The 27,338-nt window shown below is 39.8% G+C and overlaps 2 protein-coding genes across 4 annotated transcripts in view; one reads left to right on the plus strand and one right to left on the minus strand.

Moving 5' to 3' along the window:
* The window catches only part of RNASET2 (ribonuclease T2), a 30,592-nt gene extending 23,510 nt beyond the window's left edge, over positions 1-7,082 (minus strand). Inside the window, exons 1-3 of one of the 3 annotated variants that reach the window (XM_075748565.1) lie at positions 6,826-7,082; positions 3,361-3,465; positions 972-1,038 (exon numbers count right to left, since the gene is read on the minus strand). In XM_075748565.1, coding sequence (XP_075604680.1) covers positions 972-1,038; positions 3,361-3,449 — 156 coding nt within the window. In that variant the 5' untranslated portion in view covers positions 3,450-3,465; positions 6,826-7,082. Of the gene's footprint in view, positions 1-971; positions 1,039-3,360; positions 3,466-5,916; positions 5,938-6,002; positions 6,214-6,825 lie in introns of those variants that run through there. The other 2 variants (XM_075748566.1, XM_075748568.1) reach the window with 2 other exon arrangements.
* A 4,826-nt stretch (positions 7,083-11,908) lies between these two features.
* CEP43 (centrosomal protein 43) overlaps positions 11,909-27,338 on the plus strand; it is a 30,323-nt gene continuing 14,893 nt past the window's right edge. Inside the window, exons 1-6 of the mRNA XM_075748570.1 lie at positions 11,909-12,202; positions 18,554-18,607; positions 20,448-20,502; positions 21,168-21,256; positions 23,116-23,250; positions 24,023-24,106. Coding sequence (XP_075604685.1) covers positions 12,113-12,202; positions 18,554-18,607; positions 20,448-20,502; positions 21,168-21,256; positions 23,116-23,250; positions 24,023-24,106 — 507 coding nt within the window. The 5' untranslated portion in view covers positions 11,909-12,112. The remainder of the gene's footprint in view (positions 12,203-18,553; positions 18,608-20,447; positions 20,503-21,167; positions 21,257-23,115; positions 23,251-24,022; positions 24,107-27,338) is intronic.

Here is a 27,338-nt window from a genome sequence, read left to right on the forward strand (position 1 = left end):
CGTAAAGTACATCTACTTTTCCTCAGATATTTAGGCAGTGTGTAACTTTTGCTGCTACTGCTTGTATATGTATTTCCAGAAACAGGAATGAAAACAAAAAAGTACCTAAAGCACAAAAAAAATAAGACTCTAATATTGTAATAAATAAACCTAGGTCTCCCAGAATTGTGACCTTTTAGGCTCCAGAGCCAAACTGAAGCTGAAACTTCTCTAATATGCACAGGGTTCTTCATCCTTGTGTCAATAAATCTGGTCACATCTTCCATTTTGAAGCACAGCATATTTTTAACTTGGCTGTATGAGAAAAAGCCTTCGAGTACTTCCAGCACAGGAAAAATGTTCTACTTATCAGATGGTAGTAGGTATTTAATAGCAAAAGGGACATAAGTAGTACACCTCTTAGCTGTGCTTTTGACAGACATATGTTGGAAGGTTGGGTTCATTTTTGGTTCCCACCCCTCAAATACAAAAATGCTCGGAGACACCTGCCATAAAGCTTTATAATTCTCTTTTTCCCGACTGAATCTGTATTTGATGACATCATTAAAACCCTGGAACCAACATTAAAAAGCTAAAATTTGCTGTGCAGCAGACAGTTCAAGTACTAATCTGCTGTCTTCAGTCAGACAAGGCAAGCAAGTCTCCCTACACAGTCTGGTGAAAGTCTAGGATTAAGTTTACAACTAACAAGATATCACAAAATATGTAACAAGCAATTAAGGCCTAGTGTATAGTATGTCCTACATTGACTACTATAACTGAAACATACTACAATCCTGTTTTGTTTACTGCTACTCTGGAGTGCAGGGGAAATAGCAAAAGTTGCATCAAGATCAGCAAAACCTTTATAAAGATACAAGGGCATAAGCAAGATTAAATGCATGATGGGTTTCATTGATTCTGTTTTCAAAGATTCATTGTCCAAGGCTACCTTTGTCAGGATAAAAGAGAACAAAACACAAAAATCTCACCTTACATACAGTCACTGGCCAATGATGAGCAAGATACAGCTTTTTCCAGGTATGAGGGTGGTTGTCACTGGAGAAAGACAGATAAATCTATTTTTACTCAAGCATTTTAAAAAAGAGCAACACTTTCAGCCAGCAACACAATGCTTACTAGTATAACACATTGGTCTCAGAGCTGGTTGTTGTTTACAGCTTCCATTGCAATATTTGAGAACTCCAAATGCAGCAGGACCAAACTAACAAATCACATAGAAACAACATATTCAGAAACCTGCTAATATCCCCCATTGTTAAACAAATTCCACTCCCGGCATCCCATCTCCATGTGCTTGCCATTTCTTAAATATGGAAGAAACATGCTGTTCTGATTTATATTTAGGAGAGTGCTTACTGGCAAGTTTTTACAACAACAACTAAAAAAAAAAAAAAAAAAAGATATCTTTGTTTAGTATGTTAAGAATCTTCTAATTCTTCTTGATGAATGTATTAGCTGAAAAGAAGGCATACAACATTCTTAGAACTGTAACTACTCTTCTAAAGAAGGAAGACTACAAACACAGGCAATATAGTTGACACTGCAGGAGATGCAATTTGATCTTACAAGTGTCTCCAACCTTTTAGATAAAAATTCAGAATAAAAAGTAAAGTAAAAAACATAAACCTCAAAAATGCTGACTTTATCATTTTATAGACATTTAATTCAAACACTACATTTCAAAAATGCTTACTATAAATTAAGTAATCTTTAAACATTTAAAAAATAATCAAACTGTAACACAGTTTTAAGGTTACCTAAGGAAGAACTGAAGAAGGAATATCCTATTTTACAAATGCACTTGTGTTTCAAAGCGTCTTAGAATAAAGAGATCTGTAACTCACAGAGGCACCAATACTATCTTGCTCCTATGCCGGGGGTGGGGAGCTTAAAAATTTTGTACAAAAAGTGTTGGAAGCCTATATGATGTCTTTACTGCTTCTACAGAGGCACTTCCTAACAGTTTGGAGCAGACCAATTCTGGATAAATTAGAAGTAGATAAAAAACCTGTTGCTTCAGACACTACAGCAGACACATTTAGCTATTAAGCAACCACACTAAGTGATTAAATAGACCACCAAGTGGGAAAATCAACAAAAATAGAACTGTAAATTGTTCAAACTGACAGCACTATGTGCGGTACTGTCAAAATAAACTGCTATTCTCCAGAAGCTAATAGCCACATGTCCTTCATTAGTGCTTGTCAGAGGTCATATTAAAAAAAAAAAAATATGCGAGAAAGCTAACTATTCTCAACCTGAGGAAACAGGGATTCTCCCACGTTACATCACTTCTCAATTTTTTCCTCTAGTTTTGCTATTTTGCAATGGCCACATTTTCTCTTAAGCATTCACATGTATCTGTGGTTTTTAAATAATTTAGCAGAATAGCTCTGGAACAATTCAGGCGTAGCCACAATGAAAACTATTAACACTTCTAACCGGTCTTTACTGCTGCTGTGGAAACTTGAATAGAAGAATTCACCAATATTGTAGAGCTGTTAGTTTCCTTGCTTTAAAAAAATCCTTGCTTAGAAAAATACCATCTTTCATCTGTATTTGAAATAGCAGCTGAACTTCTGCAATGACAAATATGCCAAAACAAGTTCTCCTAGAACATACTTTTTGGCTAAGGATAGGTCAGAAAAATTTGATTATTAAATAGAGCAAGATTTAGAAACTTAAGCTCAGAACTGGAATCCAAGGAAAGTCATTGTCAATACCTATCCAACTTCAGTTTATTTCCTAATGTAATGCAACAGGAATTTGAGCTTTTACCACAGAAGGGGGTGATCCGGGGCATGGGTTCCCCCATGGCCCATTGGTATTCAAGATCAGGATTTGCCAAGTGCAACAAGCACCAAAAGGCTGTGCGGCACTGATACAGCCCCACTTGGGGTGCTGTACGAAAAGGAATTTAAAGTTATTGGAACTGAGAAAATAGCAATTAAAAAAAAAAGATTAAAAAGTATACAGCGTAACAGTTGGTGCAATTCATGCCATAGGGATGATTCCAGTTTTTTGTTACAGGTTCCAAAATTATTTCTGATTTTTGTCATCACAACATCACAAGTCTACATGATTCATTTAAAGTAAGATTGCAAGGTTTTTAAGTGCAATGTATGTAATCTAGTTTTCCCTCTTTTTTCATGCTGACACATTAATAAACGTAAAGCTTTTCTTAGGCATGACCCCCACTCCTCCAGTTAATGTAGATGCCTCATTTTACCAGTCACCTAAGGGAAGAATAACACATCAAAACCAGCACATCATAAAATAAGAAAATTTACTCTCATTAGAAGTTAAACTATTCTGCAGAAAGAACTGTCAGAGATTTCTTTTTAAAACATAACCTACCTTTGAATGAATTTATCTGAAGTACACCAACAACATAATGTCATAGAAAACCAACCCAGAATCCAATAGTGCAGCTTTGCAGGCTTCATTTTGTTAATCAAATCACTGTAAAAAGGTGTTAAAAGAAGAAATCTGTTACTTATCCAATGCACTAAATTGCAAGCATTAAAACACAGAAAAGCACAACTATCACAGCAACAGCAGGTAATATCAACTCTAGACTAGATGTACAATCATGGGTAAAATAAAGCTCTCTTTCAAGGCTGTACCTGATTCCACAACTTATTATGCTAATTTTCATAAACTGATGGCATCAAGGATGAGATCATGGTTTCCTTTTTTTTTTGTCTTTACTTGCATACAGTCCTAATAGAGCCACTTTCCAATACAGATACCTAAATATTCTATGCAACCATACTTCACATAACGTTAGACTCTACTTGTGGTCAGCTCAAACTCCCAAAGAAACTTTGAACTTAACATTGAAGAAGCATGTTGGATTGACCAAGGCTGATGTTAGAAACCCACTGGAAGTGAAGTATGATGTTCAAGGATGAAATTCTCTTTAAATGCCAGTCAACTGCTAAACCGATGTTAACAAAAATGCTGCTAAAACCAGATTAGTTTCTACTCTTGTAATAAACCAGAGACAGCCTCTAGGAAACTATGCACTATCTGCCTCCTACCTCGTGAACCCTAGAAATCAGGGAAAAACAAAAAATAAAAACAAACAACAAAAAACCCCCACAATCCCAAACAAATCAACTTCACTTTCACCAATAGGATGTCCTTCACTTAGCACAGGTCAAAAAAACCCCAGCTGCCTCCTCTATCTGCCAGCCATTTCACAGCATTTCAAATGCTACCTCCCAAATGCCAGAAATAGATGTACATGCATGTATTTACATGCGATTATTAACACCTCACCAAATCTACTTTCCCACTTTCTTATTTTGAGAGCCCTAAAAAAAGCGCAAGACACTGCGTATAACTTATGTGCCCCTTCTAAGATAGCTCACTATACAAGTATACACACTATACAAGTATACTATAAACAGCCTTTTTTTTGGTGAAGGTTTTTAAATTAATCCTTTCTTGTAACAGTCAAATAAAGCCTGTTCTGGCACCAGTAAAGACATTGCTGATTCAGCCAACTTGTATAAGATGGCAAGCACAAAGAAATATCTTTTTTCCCATTGACTAAGTTGCAAAAAAGCATAAAGGCTTTATCTCCCTTTCTCATTGGACTCTTACATTTGGTCAAATAATGACCAGAAACAGCAAGGTGCTTCAAAAAAACACTGCTATCAGAACAGTGGAATGTACTGATTTATTCTGCATGTTGCTCTGCCCCGTCAAACTGGAACATAGATATAACAGAGACAGTCAGCAGATCTGAAAGCCCCCAACTGCTAAGCTTTACATAACAAATTACAATTTTTTTCCACTGATAAACTAAGGTTTTAGCTCAAAAGACAATACTGCAGCTATCATGACACTATCATGACAGACTGAGTGATTTACTCAAGCTGACCTTTTATTTGGCTGTGACATTGATGGTGAGAGGTGAAAAGTGCAATCTCACCTGAAAAGCACCCAAATGATGCACATTAAAGGGAATACACAACCAAATTAAAAACTAATTCCACAAATACAAGAAAGAAGATATTAACAAAACTTACACCAATTCTATTGTAGTAAGAATAAACAAGGATTTCGTATCATGAGAATTAGTTATAAAAAAATGTCATAATGTTCCAGAAGACTTCATAATGAAGAAAACTTAAAACTTCAAAATGAAACATTCAAAGATACATAAAATCATTACTTGAAACTAGGCTATCAACTCATTTTCACTACAGATAAAATTCCAAAGAATAACAATAGCTGTGGAATGACTCTTGGTTCACTACACCTGGATACGAATGCACAACATGTGTGCGTGTTAGTAACTGTGTCAGGACAAGGTTACTTTCAGCTATATCAGCATTGTTCAATGCTGGTATCAAAATTACCTGCCCAGGCTTATCAAGGACTACAGAGACTTCATAATAAATAGTGATGAAATCTTCCTTTAACACATTTACTATTGTTTGAATTCTAATATACCATCTTGAGGGGGGCTGCCGACATAGCATATGCTTCTTTTGGACACTAGCATCTAGTTACCTATATAATATGCCCCCTTTTTTTTTTTTTCTTTTAACAATTAGCTTGACTAATAAACCCCACACTTACATAGAATTTCCTGGTTTACACTTTAGTTCAAGCATATAGACTTAGAGAACAGAGAAGAGGCTGCAGAAGAGCACCCAAGCATCAGTGAGAGGACTCCCACAGCTAAGAGCATTGCACGCACGCGGCTAAGCGTCGGCAACAACGGCCAGAGATGAGAATTGAAAGCACAAAAATGAACACCTAAGGTTTTGGTGCCACCTTAAAGGCGGCAGTACACACTACTTCTGCTACGACGAGTTAGACAGGCAAGTTACAAAGCTGTGTGCCGGAAGCATTAATTTAATTTATAACAACAGCGTTAGCTCCAGCAACCTTTACCTCCACAGCCCAGTCCCAGCTAACCATTCTCCCAAGCCTGAGTGCTGTCTCACTACACCTTAAAGATTTTCAGATGCAATACTCACGGTCTACTGCCACGGCAAGTTTTTTTAGCAGAACTTTCTCACTACTTCTCTCACAAAGTACAATTCAAAGCAGAACTTTGTGGTTTTCGAGTGAGCCCGGCAGGAGCTCGGTGCTGTGCCCCGAGCTGTCCTTCCCTGCACTGGCTTCCCCAGGAAGCCTTGTGCAAGGCTGCGCCTTGCTTTCTTCACACACAAACTAACACGCCGCTCTACTTTTACAACAGTGTTGTAAGATTTAACTTCCTGACACCATAAAGCGCTTGCTCCATATAAACAATCATCACATTTTATTACAAAGGTATTTTTACAAATCGTAAAGCATGCAAGACAGCAGACAACCCAAAGCAGGATGCCTGCAAGTGACAGGAGGATGCCAAAGTTGATGACAAGTGTACAAAGGAAAACTAGAAAGACAGTTTTTCCAACTCTGGGAAATGCTGCAATTTCTTTGGCTGGCTTTCTATTTGCTTCACGGGAAATTTAAGGTATACGAAACGAAACCTGATACGATTTGAGACCTTACGAGTCCTGCAAATCCCACCTAACTCCGTGCAAGTCAGTAACCTCACTGGAGGCAGCAGGCAAAAGCGCTTACACAGAAACACCTCGGGCAGGCCGAGCGCTACCGTCCCCCTATGCGGCCGCTGCCACCGCAGCGCGGCCACACGCGGGGCAGGAGGTGGGAAGAGGGAGCAGCAGGGACGCCGGACCAGAGGCCTTCAAACCCGAACTCCGCTGCCTCCGAGCCCAGACCAGACCTCAGCTCAGCTCAGCTCAGCCCGCCGCTGCTTGGCCCTGCCCGGAACGTGCCGTCCCGCCTTACCTTCCGCCCGCGCCTCCGGCCCTGCCCCGCAGGAGCTCCCCCGCAGCCCGGGCCTCTCTCGAGGGCCGAGCACAGCACCACGCACCGACACACTGCCGGTAAGGCTGACCACACACAGCCCCCGCCTCGGAGAAGGCTACGGGCGGGAGGAAGGGAGGGAGCAGTCGTGACCCAGCCACAACCCCCCCGGGGTAGGCCCGCCCTCCCCGGCCCCTCTGTAAGGCCACAGGGGGCTGGCCCTATCTCCTGCCGTCAGCGGCGATGCCCGGCGATGTCCGCGGCCTGCCCGGTGCGTCGCCGCTGCCCCGGACCCCCTGGCCCAGGGGCTCGGGGGGGCGATGGCGCTCCTCGGCTTCCCTGCAGGTAGGCGCCGCTGGAGCCGGGCGCCCCGGGGAGCAGGCCCGCGTGTGCGCGGCAAGGCAGAAACACCGTGTGGCCGCGGAGGAAACCATTTATGTGCGTGGCTTTGCTCATCTTAATGTTTTGGTTGGTTCTTCTTTAGCATATTCTATGTTTTAAATAATCGGATTTTCCACTGAAAAATTGTGCAGCACAGAGGTCTTCAGGAGTGTAATAAGGACACTCTTATTTTTTAAGTAAACTACTCAAATAGCAAATAGGGGATCATTGACTAAAGCAAGCCCAGTAAGAGGAACAGAGAAATGCTGACACATGCATCTGTGGCGTACTTCTCCAAAATAATGTGGGAAGTCTGAAATGGTAACACTCGTGTTTGGAAACAATAGGAAGTTTCTGAGGAAGAAACAGCCCAAAGGAATGAGTCACAAGTATCCCAGGCAGGACTTGGTTCACATGTCCTCAGCGCTACGGTAAACCATGAAACGTTCCAACCCCTCTTTCTCTGCTGATGCATGAATCACAAATACAAAGCGTGATTACTAGTTACTACTGTATAGTTTCGAACCAGGGGGGATATGTCACAACCATCCTCCTTTAACACACTTGAGAAATATGTGGGCAGATCTACTTCCACAAGCAAAACAACATTTGTTTTGAACAGATTAATTACTGTCTGTGTAATAAGGTCTTTGTTCAAAGTTACAGTATTATTCACTGGCAAGATTTTTTTTAGTTATGTTTATAGATTTACATGGTAAGAAGGAGGATGAGACAAAACTAATCTCTTTGCCCACCTTTCTGTGGAAACATGAAAATGTCGTGCTGGATGGAACGAGTGATCCATCTGCTGTTGTCTCAGTGTCTGAGAGGTATCAAAAGTTTCAGAGATTTTGTTGAAGACTTAAAAATAGTGAAGTTCTCCAGATCCTTGTATTCAGCGCTCCTCCTCCTCTTCCTGCTGAGGGCATCACCGCTCCATCTGGCACTGAAGTCTTTCTCGCTGCCCGTGAGGAGTCAGTAGACACAGACGCTGAGTTATTCCCTCAGCTTTGGATTTTATCTTTGTCTGCAGACTAGGGATGAAAAGAGTTGGGTGTACTGCATATGTAGGAGAGCTTGCAAGGTCCTGTGCTCCAATGTTAGTCCTGTTTTGAGGTGCAACAGGGATTTATGCTCTGAGGCTGCCAAATTAATGTTTAACACTTTGTAAAAACTAAGCCCAAAGACAAGTTTCCCATTAAGATGATTTAAAGAGAGATCCAAAGCTGCTCTAAAATAACGTAGGCGCTTAAGGTATTAGGACAAGGAAGCCATATTTTTATGTCATGATATCATTACAAAATAGTGCATGTTAATGGAGGCTCTTATTAAAGAGAATGTTTTTGAGGAATATGAGAAAGGTAGACAATGGAGAGCTACTTTGGATACCTATCTCCTTAAGACATTCCATTTAATATTTATCTGTGTATTGGAAACAAGAAAATTGCTATTAAATCAAGAATTTAAAATCAAACATTTTATCAGAGACAGATGCTGACACCTATAATGAGAAAGAAAGCCAAGTTCTACTTTACCCTTTTATACTAATATTAGGAAATGTTCCACTCTTAAGTAGTTCATTACTTCAGTAATGTGAACAGCTGTTGTTGCAACCTGTTCGAAGGAAAAAAACAATCGTAATAAGACTGCTTTCTCAAATAATCATTTGTGAAACAAAAATACATTCATCCATAGTTGGCAGATAGGCCATCTCAATACAACTCTGAAAATTGGGGATTGTTGACAGGCATATGTAAATATTCAGCTTTATAAGATGTAAAGTGGTGCCAAGACCGTTTAGTAATTACTGCCTGGAATTTAGTATTTGTCCTAGGTTCTGCCACTGGTTATATTGAAAGATTTAGGGGCTTCAGTCAGTTTCAGCTGTACTTTATGCCACTGGTAGCCTCTGTTGACGTCGGTGGAATTACTGCACAGCATAAGAGACTGTTGATTAGGAGTAAGGCAGAAAGAATTTACTACTTCAGTCACAATGAAAGGATAAGAAATTAATACTCATGAATATCTGCATAGAGGCCATGAAAGCTGTTGGGACTTTTGACTTTTCCTGAAGTGTGGCAACATCCTCATTCAGGTGTTCTGCTCTAGCCATTCCCCCAGTCAATAGACTGGCCGTCCAATTTGAAACTCAGTTCCTGACCCATATTCCTGTCCTGCACTATGGGGATGTGGCTCCACAGATTTACACACTCTAAAACGCTAGGACACAAGCACATACCAACAAGCTTAGAATACTCTTCTACGTTGGGATAAAACTAAAAAGTGCTTTCCTGAACTACAGCCTCAATCACCAGCTGAGTTAAACTGGATTTTTAATACTTTATATAATTAATTCTGAGAACAGGTTGGTCTCCTAAATCCAAGAAGCATTGTAGTGAAAAATAATAGACCTCATTTGGGGAATTTCTCATTAAAATTACTGTGATCTTTTATTTTGATACTGACTTTTCTCGCCTGATCTCTCCCAATTAACACTCATGATACTATGACTAGAAATTGGTGGAAAACCGAGGGAATGTCAAAACAGTTGAAAAGTTTCTTTTAAAATTTTCATGAAAATAACATTTTCCTCAAAAAAATCTAAAGTGCCTGAAAAAACCCAACCCAAAATGAAGTTGGCATGATTCGTCGTCTTTAAAGATTTTATATGAAACACTTCAGAGGAATACATTTTTCCAGCTTCCAGCAGTTTACATTCAGATTGGGACTTAAGAGTCAAGATAGAGATTTTCCCATTTTCTCCCTAACACAATGTGTTGTTTTGCTTTATATCCATTGCACAAATAGAACAAACAAATCTAGCTAGACTTTATTCTTAATTGTGTGTTAATAAGACATTTAAAATACTCTTGAGCAGATGCAGAGATTTTGCAATGTATGTATATTCCCATGTCCTAATTTTAAGTCAGTAGACTTGGTCCATGCATGATTTTGAAAGCTTAAATTTGATTTAAATTGTGTTAAGAGCCTGTGGCAATGCCACCACTGCATTTTAATAATGCAGTGTTAATTTTACAGAATATTTTTAAAGCTATTCTGGATTTCCCATGAAAACCACTTTTTCTTCTTTCCGTGGTAATGTTAGTCACATTTACATTGCTGTACAAACAGTAAAAATAATTTTATCTTTTGCAATGAGTTTCTATGGTTTCCATAACGGTAGACTCGGGAACTGCATACATTCAAAATGGCAACATTTACTTCAAACATGAGACAGTTTGAGATGGTACATTGTGTGCTGGATAGGAAGTTGGACCATTAGAATGCTTTGCTGCCCTCTAGGTGATAAATATTTAGCTAATTAATATTCTGGTATTTTGCAGAGCTCAAAAAGGGTTATCTGTAGGCTGGTTTCAAAATATTCTACATGTATTTGAGAGCAGGAAGCCAGTGTTACTGAAATGCTGAAATTAATTTTACAAATTACAAACTATCTTCTAAGTTTACTGATTTTTTTCCATTGCTTTGCAATCTTTATCAAGTATTTTGTCAAGTGTGTTTTGTCTTTCCTTTAAGTTTGGAGATTTAGTAGACAAATAAAAATGGTAACTGTAATACCAGACATTAAGTTTCTGCATTTGTGATTTGTTTCTGATAGGGTTTTGAAAAATTAGGTGGAAACAATTACTGACTTGCTTAAGAAGTGCAGTATTTGGGTTTACTTTAACACAATTTTGTGAAAGACTGCTAATATTTCCAAACTTCAGGACTTCAAAATGCAGTGCTATAGTTTTTTGAGGGGCTGTAGAAACGGGCTGAGGCATCCAGCAGTACCTCCCGCGGGTTCAATAGAAGCAGGGCGGTATGAACAAGTGCCCTCCCGGGCTTCACTGTGTCTTCAGGGCATCACTGACGAATCAGTGCCACCTCCTGCGTGCCTTTGAAAATCAACTTCCAGCAACGCCTTACCCCACCCGGGAGGTATACGTGCTCACGTGGAATATTCTGAAAGTATCATGTATTTGAGTTTTCTTCAAGAAAAATCATAGGAAGTTCAGCTGGGAAAAAAAAAAAAAAAAAAAGGCCTGAAAGCAATACTTAGTGCTGTAAATTAAACATTACAACATATGAAGCTTTTTTTTTTTTAAGACACAATAACGTTGGACCCTCGCACACCTACCACACCGCCCTATGCTTTTAGCATAACGAACGTGCTTATTACAAAACAAGGAGTCTAGAAACCCTTTTAACGCTCTTTGACGCCAGGTGCTCTTGCGCACGGCGGAGCAGCTGGGCTGAGTGGCAGAGACCTTGCCTGGGGCCCGCCGCCACTAGCTGCCTACCTGGCCCCTCGGGAGCCAGGGGCTGCCTCCTCCTCACTGCAGGAGCGAGCTCAGGAGAGGCCACTGTTCGCTCCTTAAACCCATTTCAGTGTTACTCCCCTCCCGCTTTAAGGTGAGAGCACAAATGCAGAGCAGCTGCGGGTGTGGGAGAGTGTGGGTCGGATCAGCGTTCGTTCGGTTCGAGCGTGGCGGGAAACGCTAAGCGGGAGGAAGGGAAGAAGGCAGAGGGGCTGTACGGGGGCGAACAGCTCGCTGTGCCGGCAAAGCCGAGCGGCCGCGCAGTTCAGCCGTTGACGCTTCCCCCCCCCCCCAGCTTTAAGCTTCCCGCCCGCCACTCGCGGCACCCGCGGCTGTGCTGTCTATTCGCTGCCGCAGTTTCCAGGTGCTGTGGACAGTAGAGGCGCTGGGTCGTTGTGGCCTCTCTGCGTTCCCTTTCGGACCCGCACTAAGCATAGCCACCGGCCCGCCGCGCCTCGTTTCCTCGGGTCTGCCGCTGGGTTGGTGCCTTCCCCGGCGGCGGAGGCGAATCTGCGGGACTTGTCCTACCGCTAGCGCAGTTTGGGCGGTTGTCAGGGAGAAACAAGATGGCGGCCGCAGCGACGGAGGAGGATACAGAGCTGCGGGACCTGCTGGTGCAGACGTTGGAGAGCAGCGGGGTGCTCAATAAGATTAAGGTCGGGAGAAGGAGAGCCTCTCGTCCGCCAACGCCTCGCGTAGCGGGGAAGGGGGAGCGCTGGCTGGCGCCGGCGGCCGTTAACAGCTCCGCGGGGGGCGGGGAGGGGGAAGGAGGGAAAGGAAGGGAAGGAGGGGTTGCTGAGGCTTCATGGGCTTCGTCCCCTCTTACTGCCGTTTCTAGCCGGTGTTCCCGGCTGGGGCCCTGCCTCGGCCTCACAGCCTGGCGGTGGCGCCTGATTTCTCCGTGGTGCTCCCCGACCGCTGGGTCTGGGGCTTGGCGAGGAGCCGGGTCCGGCGCCTGCTGTACGTGGTAGAGCTGGTACGCGCTCGACGCGGAGCCGAGGGCCCGAGGCCTGACCGGCGCATGAGGTCTTGCCCGGCGGCCGCAGGAGTCGTAATATCGCCCAGGCGGGGCGACCGGGGGCAGCTCCCGGCCGCCGCAGGGAGTCCGGCTGTGAGGTTTCTCCCTTGTAGGTACCGTGCGGCCGCAAGAGCTCTCTTGCTGTTGCCAAACCCGCTGGAAACGTTCAGCCGCCGGGAGGTGTGGGGCAAGGTGGATAGAGTTTCTCTCTGCTTCGATACAAAAAGCCCCTATTGAAAATTGCAAACAAGAGTTTTTGAGAGTCGCTTTTTAAACATTCTTCTTGAGCGTGGGTTGCTTGAGCTGTGTCTTGAAGGCTTGCTAAACCTGGAAACTCTATGGAAATGCTGCCTGCCTACAGGGAACAAATAATGCTATGCTAAGAAAATATATGGAAGATAGTGGTGTAGTGGAGCATATGCTACTTCTAAGCCTGTGGTGCACCCTGGGCTTGTGTCAGAAAGGATATGAAAATTGGTTCATTGGATTCTTGTTCATGTAAGCTTTTGGCCGTGATTATGGTGTATAGCAAAGAGCCATACAAATATGGAAGCATAAGAACTGCTAGATTCCCTTCCAAACTAAAGGAGAAATGAAGTTTGGATTTCAGATAAAGGATGGAGGCATTTATCCACAGTGTTCTATTTGAAGCTGTCAAGAGGTGGATGATCATTGCTGATATTTCAGGAACAGTTCAACAACTGAAGTGGTTAAATGGAAGTGAGACCATCTTTGTGTACTTTGAAGTCCACCAGATTTGGCGGAAGTTGTCATACCTTTCAAAAAATGCTATTATTAAAAATGTGGTGTTCTTCCATTTCAAATGGGTAATCCTATTTAAACCACGTAAGTAAATGAAGATTCTAGTGTTTTGAGTAGGGAGACCTTTTTCTACCTGTCAAAAAGGTCTTTTGGGCCACTTGTTAATCTCTCTCATAGTGTTAACCAATAAAAGTATGGTGATAATAAAATAATAACTAAATATCACAGGCCAGTTAGGTCATACTGGACATGTAAGCTGTAGTTTCTTAATTCCTGCCTTTGTGTTTTTGTACTATGTTTTCCAGTTTGAGTTTTGTGTAAATATATTTATCGTAGTCTTCACTATTCTGTAATGCTAAATGTGTAGTATCCAATATGGCATGAGGTATCCTTAAGGCAAACTAACAAATAACTTAGAAAAATACAAACTGCATCCTGCTTACCAGGTTATGTCTCTCTCTAATACTAGGAGTTACTGTTTTAATCATTGGTATGCTTATGGCTAAGGCTGTTCATTTGAGGAATTCATGGTGTTTTTTCTTAGCTGTAAATCTTAACTGGCATGTGAGTTTGACTGTCTGTTGGTTGATAGTGTTAATGACGTACAGAGTTTGTTCTGCTAGTACCTGACAAAAAGCCCATTATCTTCCAGAAGAATTAAGGTTGAACAAGTCTTCTTAAATCATCAACTTTTAATTGAAATTAGATTATACCATGCATTAAAAAAAAATTGCTATCATCCTTTCATTAAAGTAAATTAAACATAAAGAAACTGTTGTTTTCAACTATCTGTTGTGTCAGTAGTTTTTTTATTATGTGTTAAACTGAACATTTACATTATCAAAACAGTTTTGTATTTCAGAATGAGAGCTGACCATTTTTTCAAGATGGATGACGCTAGAAAGCTAACTATAATAATATATTTGAGACTTACTGAAGTAGGTACATTAAAGAGAAAATATATATGGTCAATATATAGCTGAATTGGTATGAAGCACTATCGATAAAAGACAGCTCTGGAGGGATTAGAATGCAAGGGAAATCAGTGGATAGAATGTAGAAGGCTGTCAGCTAATACATTTTGTAACATAATGACTGAATAATTTTTGGAAAGAAACATGGTGATGCCTTTGGTATCTAATAGAACATTTTTATAATGAGTTGCAGTTTTTTATTTTGAGGTTAATTTCTTTGGCACATTGGTGTTGATGTAAGTTATTCAGCTAAAAAAAAAGTTACTTGTATGACCTTTTAAAAAAATCTGTTCATGATTTTTTTTGTTTACCTTAGACTTTGAGCACTGGAGTATTGAATGAAGTCATATTGTGAAAACTGGAAGATGTATAAACATATTTGCCACTTGCAGTTGAGAATTTCCTGTCTTCTCTAAGCTGCAGTGTGTGTATATATAGATACTTGTTAATCATTGGAATTAATCTGATGGATAAGGCTGCTTCTTAATGACTTCTGTAAACGTACAGAATATAATTGTGGATATTTGTACTTTAGTGAAAATTAGTGCTGATAGTGTGTGATGCATGCTGTACAAATAGAGGTCTTGTTCTTTCTTGAAGAGAATGTGATTTTTCTCCTAGAGAAGCTGTCATCAGAGCAAGAAGAGCCATTATGCTTCTTACTGTGTTTCTTTTGTTATCTTATTTTGTTTTGGTTTGTATCTTTTCATCTCTCTTGTTCTGAAAAAAATAAGTTTGTGCCACCTGAACTTTGCATCTTCTCTGGAACTTGCTCTCACTACAAATATGAGGGAGATTAGTGTCACCAATATCATATGACTAGTAATGCTTTTGGCCAGCTGACACTGTTGCTAATTTCTTGCTAATTTGGTTCAAAACCTAGACAGCTGGGGTACTGGCAAATAATATGTTGTTAAATAGAATAAAAGTACTATTTTTTAAAATGGACTGTTAACTGCATGTGCATAAGTCAGTTAAAATTGTCCTATTTGCTTTTTCATCTTCATTCCATGTATTATAATGAACAATGCTTTTAAATGTCTTTGAGTTATTAACTGTCATGATGAGCATGCTGTACACTACAGTGTAATCTCCTGGTTTTTGGACATCGTGGGGTTGGTTTGTTTGGAGTTTTTAAAGCAATTCATATCATGAAGAATTAATTTCTTGGAGTCAAGAGGTATCATGATTTTTTTTTTACTAGTAAGAGTATATTCCCAAATCAGATTAGTGTTTTTGAGATGCCACCTGAAACATGTGTTTGGGGAGCTCTTGAGATAGTAAGAACTGTTTTCCCCTTTCCCAGAGAACTGCAGACTGAGGGAGCCATTTTCCTGTACAGTACGCTAACAGCTCTGTATTTGGAACAGGATATACTTTTGATTCAAAATACTGACCCATATGCTTCCCCACTGAGTATGGACAACTGTTGTCATATACAGTGTTAGCCAGTTTTAGTGAAGTTCAGTGAAATCAAATTGCTGTCTCATTGGTATGAGCTCTTGCCTGGTAAAATTTCTTAGGGATAGAAGGGAATGAGCACCTTCCATAGGGTGAGAAAGAAGCCTGGGAGTTTGGGGGATGCAAGAGTGATAGACACTGTGTCGCATTACTTGTCAACATCTGGGTTTATTGGTATAACCCTGTTTTATTGAAGATTTAGGAAGGATATGGGTGGGGAAGTTGAATATCAAGCTATTTTATTCACTAGACTGTGAATAAAATTCTTCAAAATGTATTTGGATTATGTTGAAAACTGTTAGCAGAATGAGGCAATGTGGAATAGGGGAATGCAAGAGCAGATTGTAACAACGTATGGAACACAGATTGGGCTGGTGCCAAAGGGTACTAGGGCAAAGACAGGTGCAAACTGTTCACACTTATTTGAGGAGAAAAAGAAGGAGGTGGGGAGAGCACTATGTAAATGGATTCATCTATGCAGTTATATAAGCCTCTGTATCTGCTGGTGGGAGCAAATTGCAGTGACCATACCTCATGAATGTGGTTTCAGTCTCTGTGACTTGTCTTGGGTCCAGAAAAGCTTATATGACATTGTCCATCCTACTGCGTGGTATGAGTCACTTTCTTGTATTAGGTGATTTGTCCTTTGGCCTCAGCTTTGTTATTGTTGCTTTTTAATTTCTTCCTCATGAACTTGAGAATTACTGCTTTAACCTCACACAGATTCAAGTGTATGGTTCCATGTCTAAATTGATTGAGATGGTATTTTGAGAATCCCTTGCTATGATCTGAGCAGTACCCACCTCAAAGGATGAAGATCAGTGTGTTGGATTGGTGTAAACCTTCCTTGTGGAGATAGTACAGGAGTGCTTAACATCAAACTTACCATGATGTTTGCGGGATTGAAGGACCAGTTGGAGGGCTGCTTATCTGTGGAAAGGCTGTAGGGTGGTATTATAGATGATGCAGGTGAGCCAAGGGGAAATGTAGTAAATACCAGTGGCATTATCTTCTAGTGATGAGGTCCTGACCTTAAGGATATTAATTGGGCATTAATGGAAATAAAGGTGAACCTGCTGTTAATGAGGAATGGCAACATGTGGCAGAAATTGACACTCTGTCATTAAATAAATGAGAAGAGGAAGAAAAGCACCTCAGTCCATATTTAAAAGCCACTGGGTTTGACCTAGAGGAGTGGAGTAGGCAACCAATGAGTTATGTGAAAAGGAACGACAGTTGTGATATTATTCCAAAATCTCAAACATGTCAGACTCTGGATCAGCAGATGTAATGGCAACTACTTTCAGACAACTTTGTTCTACAGGCTCATGATCTAGACCCTTATGGGGGTTTACCCCTACCCCTGTGTAATGGCTGGTGTCTTTTATTTTGAACAGTTGTAATAGCCAGTCTGTTTCACAAATGCTTTGTTATTGCCCTCTTATGTAAGTACACTTGATTTCTGTGGAATTGGTGGAAAAGAAAGTCAGCTGTGCAACCACTTGAAGTTTTTCATAGTGACGTAAGATTAAATAAGTTATTAGCTGTTGGTTGGAAAGTTAAATGTAAACTGATTTTCTAAGAATAATACTTAAATTAATGGGTCGTAGAGGATTTGTTGATTGAATGCTGTACCCCACCACCTGAAAAATGTAACTGCAGTGTCAGTGTGACCATTGCATACAGCTGTGGTAAGCATTTTACAGTTCTCTTGCTGGGAAATCTTTTTAATTTTTTTGCATTACTTTTTGTCCTTTAAAAAGGTGTCCAAAGAGGGTTATGCATAAAATGGAAGTGTTTATTTTTCCTATGAAAGGATTTTTTTTGTGGGAGGGAACAGTTACAGGATAACCCATCTTTATTTACCTTTTGTAATATACATGAGAAAATCCAGACACTCTTCATATTGTTCTTATTCTTAGTTATGGAAATCAGTCTTTCTTTAAAAGTTGGTTTTCTTCTTTGCTCTTGAGAAAACTGGCATACAGAGGAGTACTGTCTTACAGTTTATTACTGCAGTGTTACTTACTGGCTACTTCAAAATGTCAGTTTAAGAGTTGATTAGTGGCAAACTACTTCATCAAATGTATGTTGTCCATTTGATATGCTCAATGAAAGAAGCAGAGAGACTGCAGTGTTTAGAAAAAATTTTAAAAGTACGCAAAGCTTAAGCTTAGATATTCAAAATAGTCCTCAGAAGAATTCCGATCCTTGATATGGAAATAATCAAAATCAGTTAGGTAAAACCTCACTACAAGAATATTTGAATGACTGGAATCATACTCTTTTCTTTGAGAAATTTCATTTCTTTGAGTGATCTGACAAGAAATCATAGGAATCTGTATATTTTAAATTAAGTTTTTAAAATGTATTAGCACAAGCTTCAAAGGTTCATGTTTCCTGAACAAAGTCTAAATGAAAAGTAGGTGTTTCAAAGCTGCCTGAAAGAGCTGGATTGTTAACTCTCAGAAGAAACTAATAGGAGATAATGTAGGTAATTTTGAATCTTTTTGTGTATGAAGAAATAATTTAGGATGTCTTGCATCAAATCCCCCTACCGTCTTGTTCTCATACTGAAAACTTCTTTCTCAGCCTCAAGTCACATTGCCTGTTATCTTAAATGTTTTAATTGCACTGATGTGGTTTACAATCATGCCAAGTTGCTTAAGGAGAAAAAAATAGTAGTTAAGCTACTTGTTGATGCTTAGCATTCTATTTGCATAGGGAAAACAGTGCTTGTAGAAATGCTGGTTTTTGTTTGTTTTTTTGTTGTTTTTTTTTTTATTTGGCAGGCAGAGTTGCGAGCAGCTGTTTTTTTGGCATTAGAAGAACAAGAGAAAGTAGAGGTAAGAGAACCTTAAAAAATACATTTAAAAAAAAAATTAGCATCCTGACAGTTCTTTGTGTAGAATTAAATATAATAGCTTTAATACTTTCTATTTGTGAAATGTAACAGAGAAAGTTATGTATTAACCGCATAGGAGCGTGATGCTTAAAGAACACAAAACAGGACTACCAGGATGTTTCCTTATGTTTAGAAATTGGAATTGTAACATAGCCTTTTGAAACTGTGGCTTTAAGTATCTCTACTGGTTTTATATTGTTTCTGTCCAGTTGACCAGAATAACTAAATATCTTTTCTATCAAATACTTGATAAGTCAACTAGATTTATTTTTTTAAGATTTTATCAAGTTGGAATAATGTCTTTTAAAATATAAAATATTATAGTGGGGTTTTTTGAGAAGTGTATCGTGAAAGCGATTTTATACAGTAACTTGCCACGTATGCTAATGCTTTTGGCATTTCTCATAAGGATGTTGTAGGCTTACTTCAGGATAATTTGCTTATATTTTAGTAAGAATTCTGAATTAAGAGATGGACTGGGTACTGCTACCTTGTTTTATACTAGCATGATTAAGTAACAACACTGCTGTGGTATGCAGAAGCTAGTTTTGTCACCCTTTCTGCTGCTGGCATTGCCTTCTTTCCTGTGTCTTTATATTTTCTAGAACTGGAGAGGAGAGGGTGGTCTATGTCCAGGCTCTCTGTTTCAAAAGAGAGGAGTAGAAAACTGTGCTATTCCTCTACTGGTTAAGTGGTTGTGCTCTTTCTGGAAAGTTGCACAACTGAAACAGGCATTGTTGTGACATTAGTAAGAAGGGGTAGTAGTTATTCGGTGGTATGAGATTCCATAATCCAGAAATCTAACATAAGATTGCTGAAGAGAGATAGAACAAACCAGTGCCATCTCTTTGGGAAGCTTCAGCGTATTACAGAGTACCCAGAGAACAACCTCCCAATCTGGAGACTAATACGGCTGAAGAAAGATTTGCTACACTTGATCTTGGCTCACTCTTTTTTTTTCAAAAGGCTTATATGAATCATGATGTTTTAATTTTGCACCGTAGAGACACTGAAAATATATTAATACTTATCACTACCCTGAATTTCTATATTGATATATTTATTGTTTCACATAGTGCTTTCTTGTGTGTGTTAGGATTTACAACTATAGTGATAAATACCTATAACAGATCGTTTTCTTTTAGTTAGTTTCTCACCTAGGATATTTTGATATGTTAGGAATGACATTTAGAATTTGGTTTGAAAAATTCCTGAACAATTTTGACACCAAGCCAAATATAGCACATTGATTTATCTCTATTTAAAAATCAAAATTGAAGAGGGCAAATCTAACAAGGGAGAAAAAACATTTTCCAAATATCTTTGAAGGTCTTTTAATTAATAGAAGATTAGTATTGATTTGTGAACCACTAATTAGCGTGGTCCATGCTTTGTCTAGATGACTTGTAAATTCCCATTTTTTTAAGAAGCGGGACTAAATTTCCTTAAACTTGGCACTATATTAGAGGAGCAATTTGGGAAGTTAACTGCTTAACTTACCTTACCTTTTTAATCATTAAGTAAATAGGACTCAGTATGTTGTTAAGAATTCTGGTGAAATTACTCTAGCTCTGTAGCTACTGAGACAATTTTAATTTGCCTGAGTAAACGTATGGCTCTGCAGCTTTTACTTGTAGGTAGTAGAATTAATACAAAGGTAGATTTTGAAGTAGTGAATTATATGTGCCAGGCATCATTGTGGAATATACACCAAAACATCAACTTGCATGATTTTCAATGAGTATGATGTTAATTACTGTTTGGTTTTTGCTTTTTGACAGAACAAAACACCTCTGGTAAATGAAAGCTTGAAAAGTTTTTTAGGTACAAAAGATGGTAAGTTCTTTGTTTAGTATACTTCTCAAAATAATAAAAATAGGAAACAAAGGATGAAATCTCTGAATCTTTTATTAACGGTGTTTTATTAACAGTATCTTCATGATATAAAGTATGCTTTTATTCCTGTCAAATGTCATAATTACTATTAATTCAGAGTAGAATTCAATCTATAATTTTTAAGTTAATATTGTTGAACTTGTATCTTTAACTGAGGTGACTAATGCATTTAAATTAATATTTCATGATGAGTTATGATTATGTTAACTCAGAGCCATTCTAGATCAATAGAAATAGTAGCCAATGAAAACTCCCTGTAGAAGTGTGGTAGTGGATGCACACATAGGAGAAATGCCAGAATGATGTCTTTAAAACAGCTGGATAGTTTTAAAAAATAATCTTACACCTGAATTTTATAAGCAATCTCTATTTATGCTTCTGCAATATTGCTGACATAAATAATTTTGATATGATGGCTGAGGTAGGAATTAGGGAATTGGTATACAAATTAGCCGTGTGGTGGTAGTTTGCTGAATGTCTAAGTGATGTTTGTAGGAGTGTTGAATCAATATAGATGTTCATACTGAAGCCATGTTAAAGTTAAATCTCTGAAATAAGGATTATTTCTGTCTGGTGTAGTTTTACTCTTCTCATTTCCTTTTTAGGTCGCTTGGTAGCAGGTCTTGTTGCAGAATTTCTACGGTTTTTCAATCTTGATTTTACATTGGCTGTTTTTCAGCCTGAATCAAGCACAGTAAGATACACTGATTTTATTTGTATGCTATGCTGATTGTTTGGAGTGTGTGGCAATGGATACAGAAGCTATAGTAGATTTGTTTAAGCCACTTGCTTGTGTTTATTCTAAATATTTTTTTATATTTAGTCTGTAAAAGGTACTTATAAAGACACATATTGCAGGAAAGTGTGCTAATATGAATGAGTATTTCTTTTATAAAAAAAACCAATGCTTTATAATGTGTTAATTTTGAATTAACCAGTTAATACTTTTTGTGAAATCATATAACAGCATTTCCAACAGAATACTCCTGCAACATTTTTGCCATTAATTTTACTGTGTTATGATAGTTAGTGTTGTTACATGAAAATTAAAGTAATGTCAGTAGTCTGAGAGCATTTTCAGCGAAACAAAGGACTCTGCAAATGCACATGACAAAGTGATTAAATAGAATAGTTCAGTTGGAAGGGACCTACAACGGTCATGTAGCCCAACTGATTGCTTTTTTGCTCTTGTTATTGAGGTAGAGGGTTTTCATCATGTTTGTCCCTTTCTCTCTTTTTATGGTATAAAGGTTTTGATAATAAATTTAGGTTTGAAACAGTTCCATTTAACTGCAGAATTTATCTTTACATCTCAAATAATAATTTTTATTCTTAATGCCAGTTGAAATAGTTAATTTATTGAAAATCCAACTTTGTTAAATCAACTAATTGACTTCTGTTTCCTAGAAGTTCATGTTTCTTTTTAGGGGCTTAATCAAAGAAAAATCCCGTAGACCCTTGTCCTTTGCCAAATATCCTTAGCTACATTCATTGCACTAGGACACATCTGTACAAAGATTCATGTTCATACTATCAAACAGAAACAGTCATGCTTCCTGTCATGTTACCACTCATTCTTGGGAGCAGTGCTTTGTTTGCATTGTAAAGGCATGTCATGCTCTCTGAAATGCCTCCTTTTTTTTCCAGTAAAAGCATCTTTTTCACCTATTGCAGTAAATTTATGAAATTTGGCCAAAATTAAGCAAGTTGGCCAAGACTACTGTGTATAGTGCTGAAAGATTTTACTTTGTCTTCCTCTGCTAGCCCCTGCCTCTGAGCAGTCTGTTGTATTGTCTCTTTATCCTCCATGTTACTATGTGCTTGACTAGTGGTGGCTTGCTTCAGTATTTGCTTGGCCAGTGTTTTGATGGGAAATGTCACTAAATAATCGTAAGATTTCAAGATGGACTGGTGCCCTTTGCAATATTGCTATTCTGAGGTTATGCCAACCAACCTGGGTTTGTTGCAGCATTCTGCTTCTGCTATAATGTGAAGTTCAGTTCTTAGAAGTGTATTTTTCTTTAATTTTTTCCTGTCAATCTTTTTTGGCTGATATTGAATTACTTTCATCTGTGTTTCTGTCCAAACCCATGGTTTTTTAAAGTGAAACAGAGACCGAAAGTAAGTGTTGACCTATGCTGATGTACTTCTATATGCACAGGAATGGGGACTCTCTATAATATATGAATCTGCTGGAACCACTGGATAGTTGTCCTAGGATCCACTTTCAAATGTGATAGGCTAAAGTAACTTGACCATGTAATTCCTTAAATCTTGAAGCACACTCATGATGAATACTTGCATATTTAAAACAACTTTGGAAGGTCTGTGATAAGTTCAGGTACAGACCAGAAGTAAATGATGCAATGGACTATCATTACTTTAGTCCACACGGAACAGGAAGTATAAATAGTCACTGTCTAGTCAAAATATTGCTGTGTTAAATAAGACCAAAAAGCTTTAGGAGTTATGTTATAAAATATATATTGTGTTTTCTGACAGTTATTTCTGTGTTGTGATTTTTTTTTTAATGGTTGACTTTTTTCCCCTCAGCTAAATGGCCTTGATGGTCGAGAAAACTTAGCTCGAGATTTGGGAATTATAGAAGCAGAAGGTACTGTGAGTGGTCCCCTGTTGTTGGAGGTTGTTAAAAAATGTCAACAGAAAAAGATTTCAGGCACTGGAGAAGTAAGTAGTGTTAACATGTAATTTATTTCTTCTTATTTCTATATTAATTTTAATTTCAATGATGAAAAATGAACTGAAACTAAGAACACTTGGCTATTGTTGTATATTATACTGTCTTTATTACATTATGCCTTCAACATAACTTCTCAGAAAACAATGCTAAAAGATAAAGATTATGAATATTGTATTACTTTTAATGCTGCCCTAGTACTCTTTACTGATATTCTTCTACAACATAGTAACACAGAATCGACCCAGATAAATGACACAAACCACTGTGTCGCTTATTTTCTAATTTCTAGTGTGGCTTGATAACACTTTTAGCTGTACCTATTTTTTTTGGCATACTTCTAATTTTAATATGACCTGAAAAGCCTAGAAATGGTTTTGTTAAAAGCTTTAAAGCTGTCCTGAAACTATGTATTTAAAACTAAACATATGAAAGTATTGACCTACTTGAAGGCAATGCCAGCAATACTTTAATGGAATGCATAATTAAATTGTTAATTAAATGAATGAAATCCAACCAATAGTATTTGATTAGTCTTTGTCGTGATTGTGGCTCAAAAGAAAATTCTCTACACCCCAGATGCATTCAGTACCCCAACGAAAGCTTAAATTCAGAAGTAGTTGTCATAGACTTCTTAATATAGCATTGTGGTGTCACAGTTTGCATACTGTGTGAGTGAGGATGGTAGCCTTATTTCCTGTTGGAAGGTATTATGACAAAATTTAATATATTTTTAATAAGTGTTTATGTGAAACTCTTTAGCTGGCTCCAGTTCTAAGTGATAGCCTCTGCCCTACATCAAAATCATCTGATGGCAGATCAAGTATGCACCCTATACCAAATAAGGTAAGATTATTTATGTATAATGAAAAAGCTGCATAACACACATGACATAAGTTAAAGAGAGAACTCCTATGAAACTGTGGGTATGATGGCATTCATTTAAATGATCTGCAAAGTCCTGTACCTTTCCGACTGGGTAGCTGACAGTGCATACACCGTTTCTGTGAGACACAGGTTGGAGCTAACTTGTCTGTTTATCGGGCAGCTGGCTGATTGCTGCATGGGATTGATAAGGTGTTAGGATACAACTGTCTTTGTGTTGAGGCCTGTAGCTTGCTTTGATGCTTCATCTTAGCACAAAATCTGTATTAACTAACATTTTCCAGGCCTCTCATAGTCCTTTACATTTGACTGGAGCTGATCAACAGGTTGTGAATTAGGGGAAAGTGTAGGGCATGGAAAAGGGCATGATCACTTAAGCCTTTTTTCCACAAGAAACCAGCTACCCACTACACTCAGCTTCGGGGGGGAGACCAACCTGTCCTGGTTCTGGCTAGGATAGTTAATTTCACAAGGAGCCAGGACTAGTGAGCCAAGCTGGCCAGGGGCTATTCCATACCATGTGATGTCATGCTCACCATAAAAGGGGGCTAGTTGGGGAGGGGTGGGTTCTGTGTGGCTCTGGGATGGGCTGAGCATCAGGTAGGTCGTTTGATAGGTAAATTGCTTTCTGTTATCACCCATTGTGAATATCTGTTATTGGTACTGTTGTTGATTGTTTCCCTCTTCCTTGCTGTCCCAGTAAACTGCCCTTATCCCAACCCACAAGGCTTTGCCTTTGTTTTTTCCATTCTCCTCCCCAGCCCGCCAGGGGAGGGGTGAGCGAGTGTGACGTGGTGCTCAGCTGCCGGCTGGGGCTAAACCACGTCAGTCCCCAACATGGGGCTCGAGGGGTTGTGATAACAAGTCTGACCTAAGTGTTAAAACAAAGTTGTTAGAACATCATTATGACCAGCGACTGTTTAAATAACATTATAAATGTTTATATTTGGTCACATGACTCTGGTTTGTAAACCCATGTTTACTCTATGTAATCCCTGCGGTGCTGTTTATCATCTCTGGGAGAGGGGTTTGTGTTCTCATGTTGTTGTATTGTGTGATAATGACTTATGGTAAGATACCATCGATGGTCATGAGTCTAAGCTGGTAATTGCATGCAGCATTTCTGTTATGCCTCTACCTCAGTCAGCATCTCTCAGAATTGATCAATAATTGCACCCAATCTATGGAGAAGACGGGGAGGATACCTTCTCCCACTCTTTCACCTCCCCTTTTCCCTTTTGGTTGGTTACAACAATTTTTGAGAATTTTGAATACCCTTGGAATGTTCATGCTGGTATATTCCTATTGCTAGGTCTCTTGAATGTTTTTTCAAGTCCTGTTCAGGGTTAGCAAAAATTGTTTTAAGAAGACCACCCAGGGATCTTCCCCAAGGCTGAATAGTCAGGGCTGGCATGGCATGTGGGAGAATATGGGTGGCTATCTAGAGACCTTGTCACCCCCAATGGTTTGGAGCTTCACTCCTGAACAACTGGAAGACCCTGATAAAATGGTAGAATATTTGAAAGAAAAACGCTGTGGGGATTCTAAGGAGACACAACTTACCGCACTGTGCTGGGCCCTGGCCACGATCTATCAAACACTGCTTGATAGTAGACAGCACCATCAGGGAGGAAAGAAAGAGAACAGACCCACAGGCACTGTAGCTACTCAAACTCCTGCAACAGGCACTGTAGCTGAGCCAAAAGATCAACCCATACCAGTATCAGTTCCCCATACACAAAAAGAAATACACAAGAAAATTGGTTCACTTAGTGAAGGATGATGATGAACCAGGACCATCACGAGAACAGGAAGAAGAGCCAGAACCAATCACCCGATCCCTGTCCCTGAGTGAGCTGCGAGATATGCGAAAAGATTGCAGCCACCTTCCAGGGGAGCACTTTATTACTTGGCTACTCTGCTGCTGGGATAACGGGGCCAGTAGCCTGGAACTGGAGGGCAGGGAGGCCAAGCAGCTGGGATACCTGGCTAGGGAAGGGGGCATTGACAAGGCAATTGGGAAGAAGGCACAGGCCCTCAGCCCCTGGAGGCAATTCCTGTCAAGGGAAAGGTATCCCTTCAGCGAAGATGTCGTATGTCGGCTAGGCAAGTGGACCACCATGGAGAGAGGTATCCAATATCTGAGGGAATTAGCTGTCCGGGAGATGGTTTATTATGATCCGGACAACATGCAGTTGCCCGCGGACCCCGGTGAAGTCCAAGGTACCTGACCTGTGTGGCGAAAATTTGTACGGAGCGCACCATCATCGTACGCCAACTCACTGGCAGTAATCGACTGGAAAAGTGAAGAGGCACCCACAGTGGATGAAGTGGCTGGCTGACTCCGGCAATATGAAGAGAGCCTTTCTTCCTCCCTCGTCTCGGATGTGCAGAAACTGTCCCAGGACATCCGGCAACTCAAAGAGGATATATCGTACTCCCTACCTGCACGGACCTGTATTTCAGCTGTTAGGAGTAAGTGTTTCTCTGCTCCGGAGAGGGGATATAGAGCGTACGTACCACAAGGTATCCTGTGGTTTTATCTGTGCAACCGTGGAGAAGACATGAGGAAACGGGATGGGAAGCCTACCTCAACCCTATGGGCACGAGTATGAGCTGCAAGGCAAGACAGTTGTAAAAAGGGACTCTTCCAGGAAGAATGCTGCTCCAGTTTCCACTGGGGACTTATGATCGCGCTTACGATCCTCTTGAAGGGACTTCTAAGTCCTTTTTGCAAGAGGTGAGTAGCGAATACGATGAGCAGGATTAGAGGGGCCCTGCCTCCAGCCAGGTGGAGGAAAGGGACAATAGGGTACATTGGACTGTGTGGATCTGATGGCCTGGCACATCGGACCCACAGGAGTACAAGGCCCTAGTGGACACGGGTGCACAGTGTAATTTAATGCCATCCAGCTATGAAGGGATGGAATCCATCTCTATTTCTGGAGTGACAGGGGGATCCCAACAGCTGATTCTACTGGAAGCTGAAGTAAGTGTAACTGGGAATGAGTGGCAAAAGCACCCCATTGTGACCCCAGAGGCTCCGTGCATCCTGGGCATAGACTACCTCTGGAGAGGGTATTTCAAAGACCCAAAAGGCCACCGGTGGGCTTTTGGAATAGCTGCCTTGCAAGTAGAGGAAATTGAACAATTGTCTAGTCTGCCCGGTCTCTCGGAGGACCCTTCTGTTGTG

This window comes from Balearica regulorum, chromosome 3, assembly GCF_011004875.1.
Source record: "Balearica regulorum gibbericeps isolate bBalReg1 chromosome 3, bBalReg1.pri, whole genome shotgun sequence".
NCBI lineage: Eukaryota > Metazoa > Chordata > Aves > Gruiformes > Gruidae > Balearica > Balearica regulorum.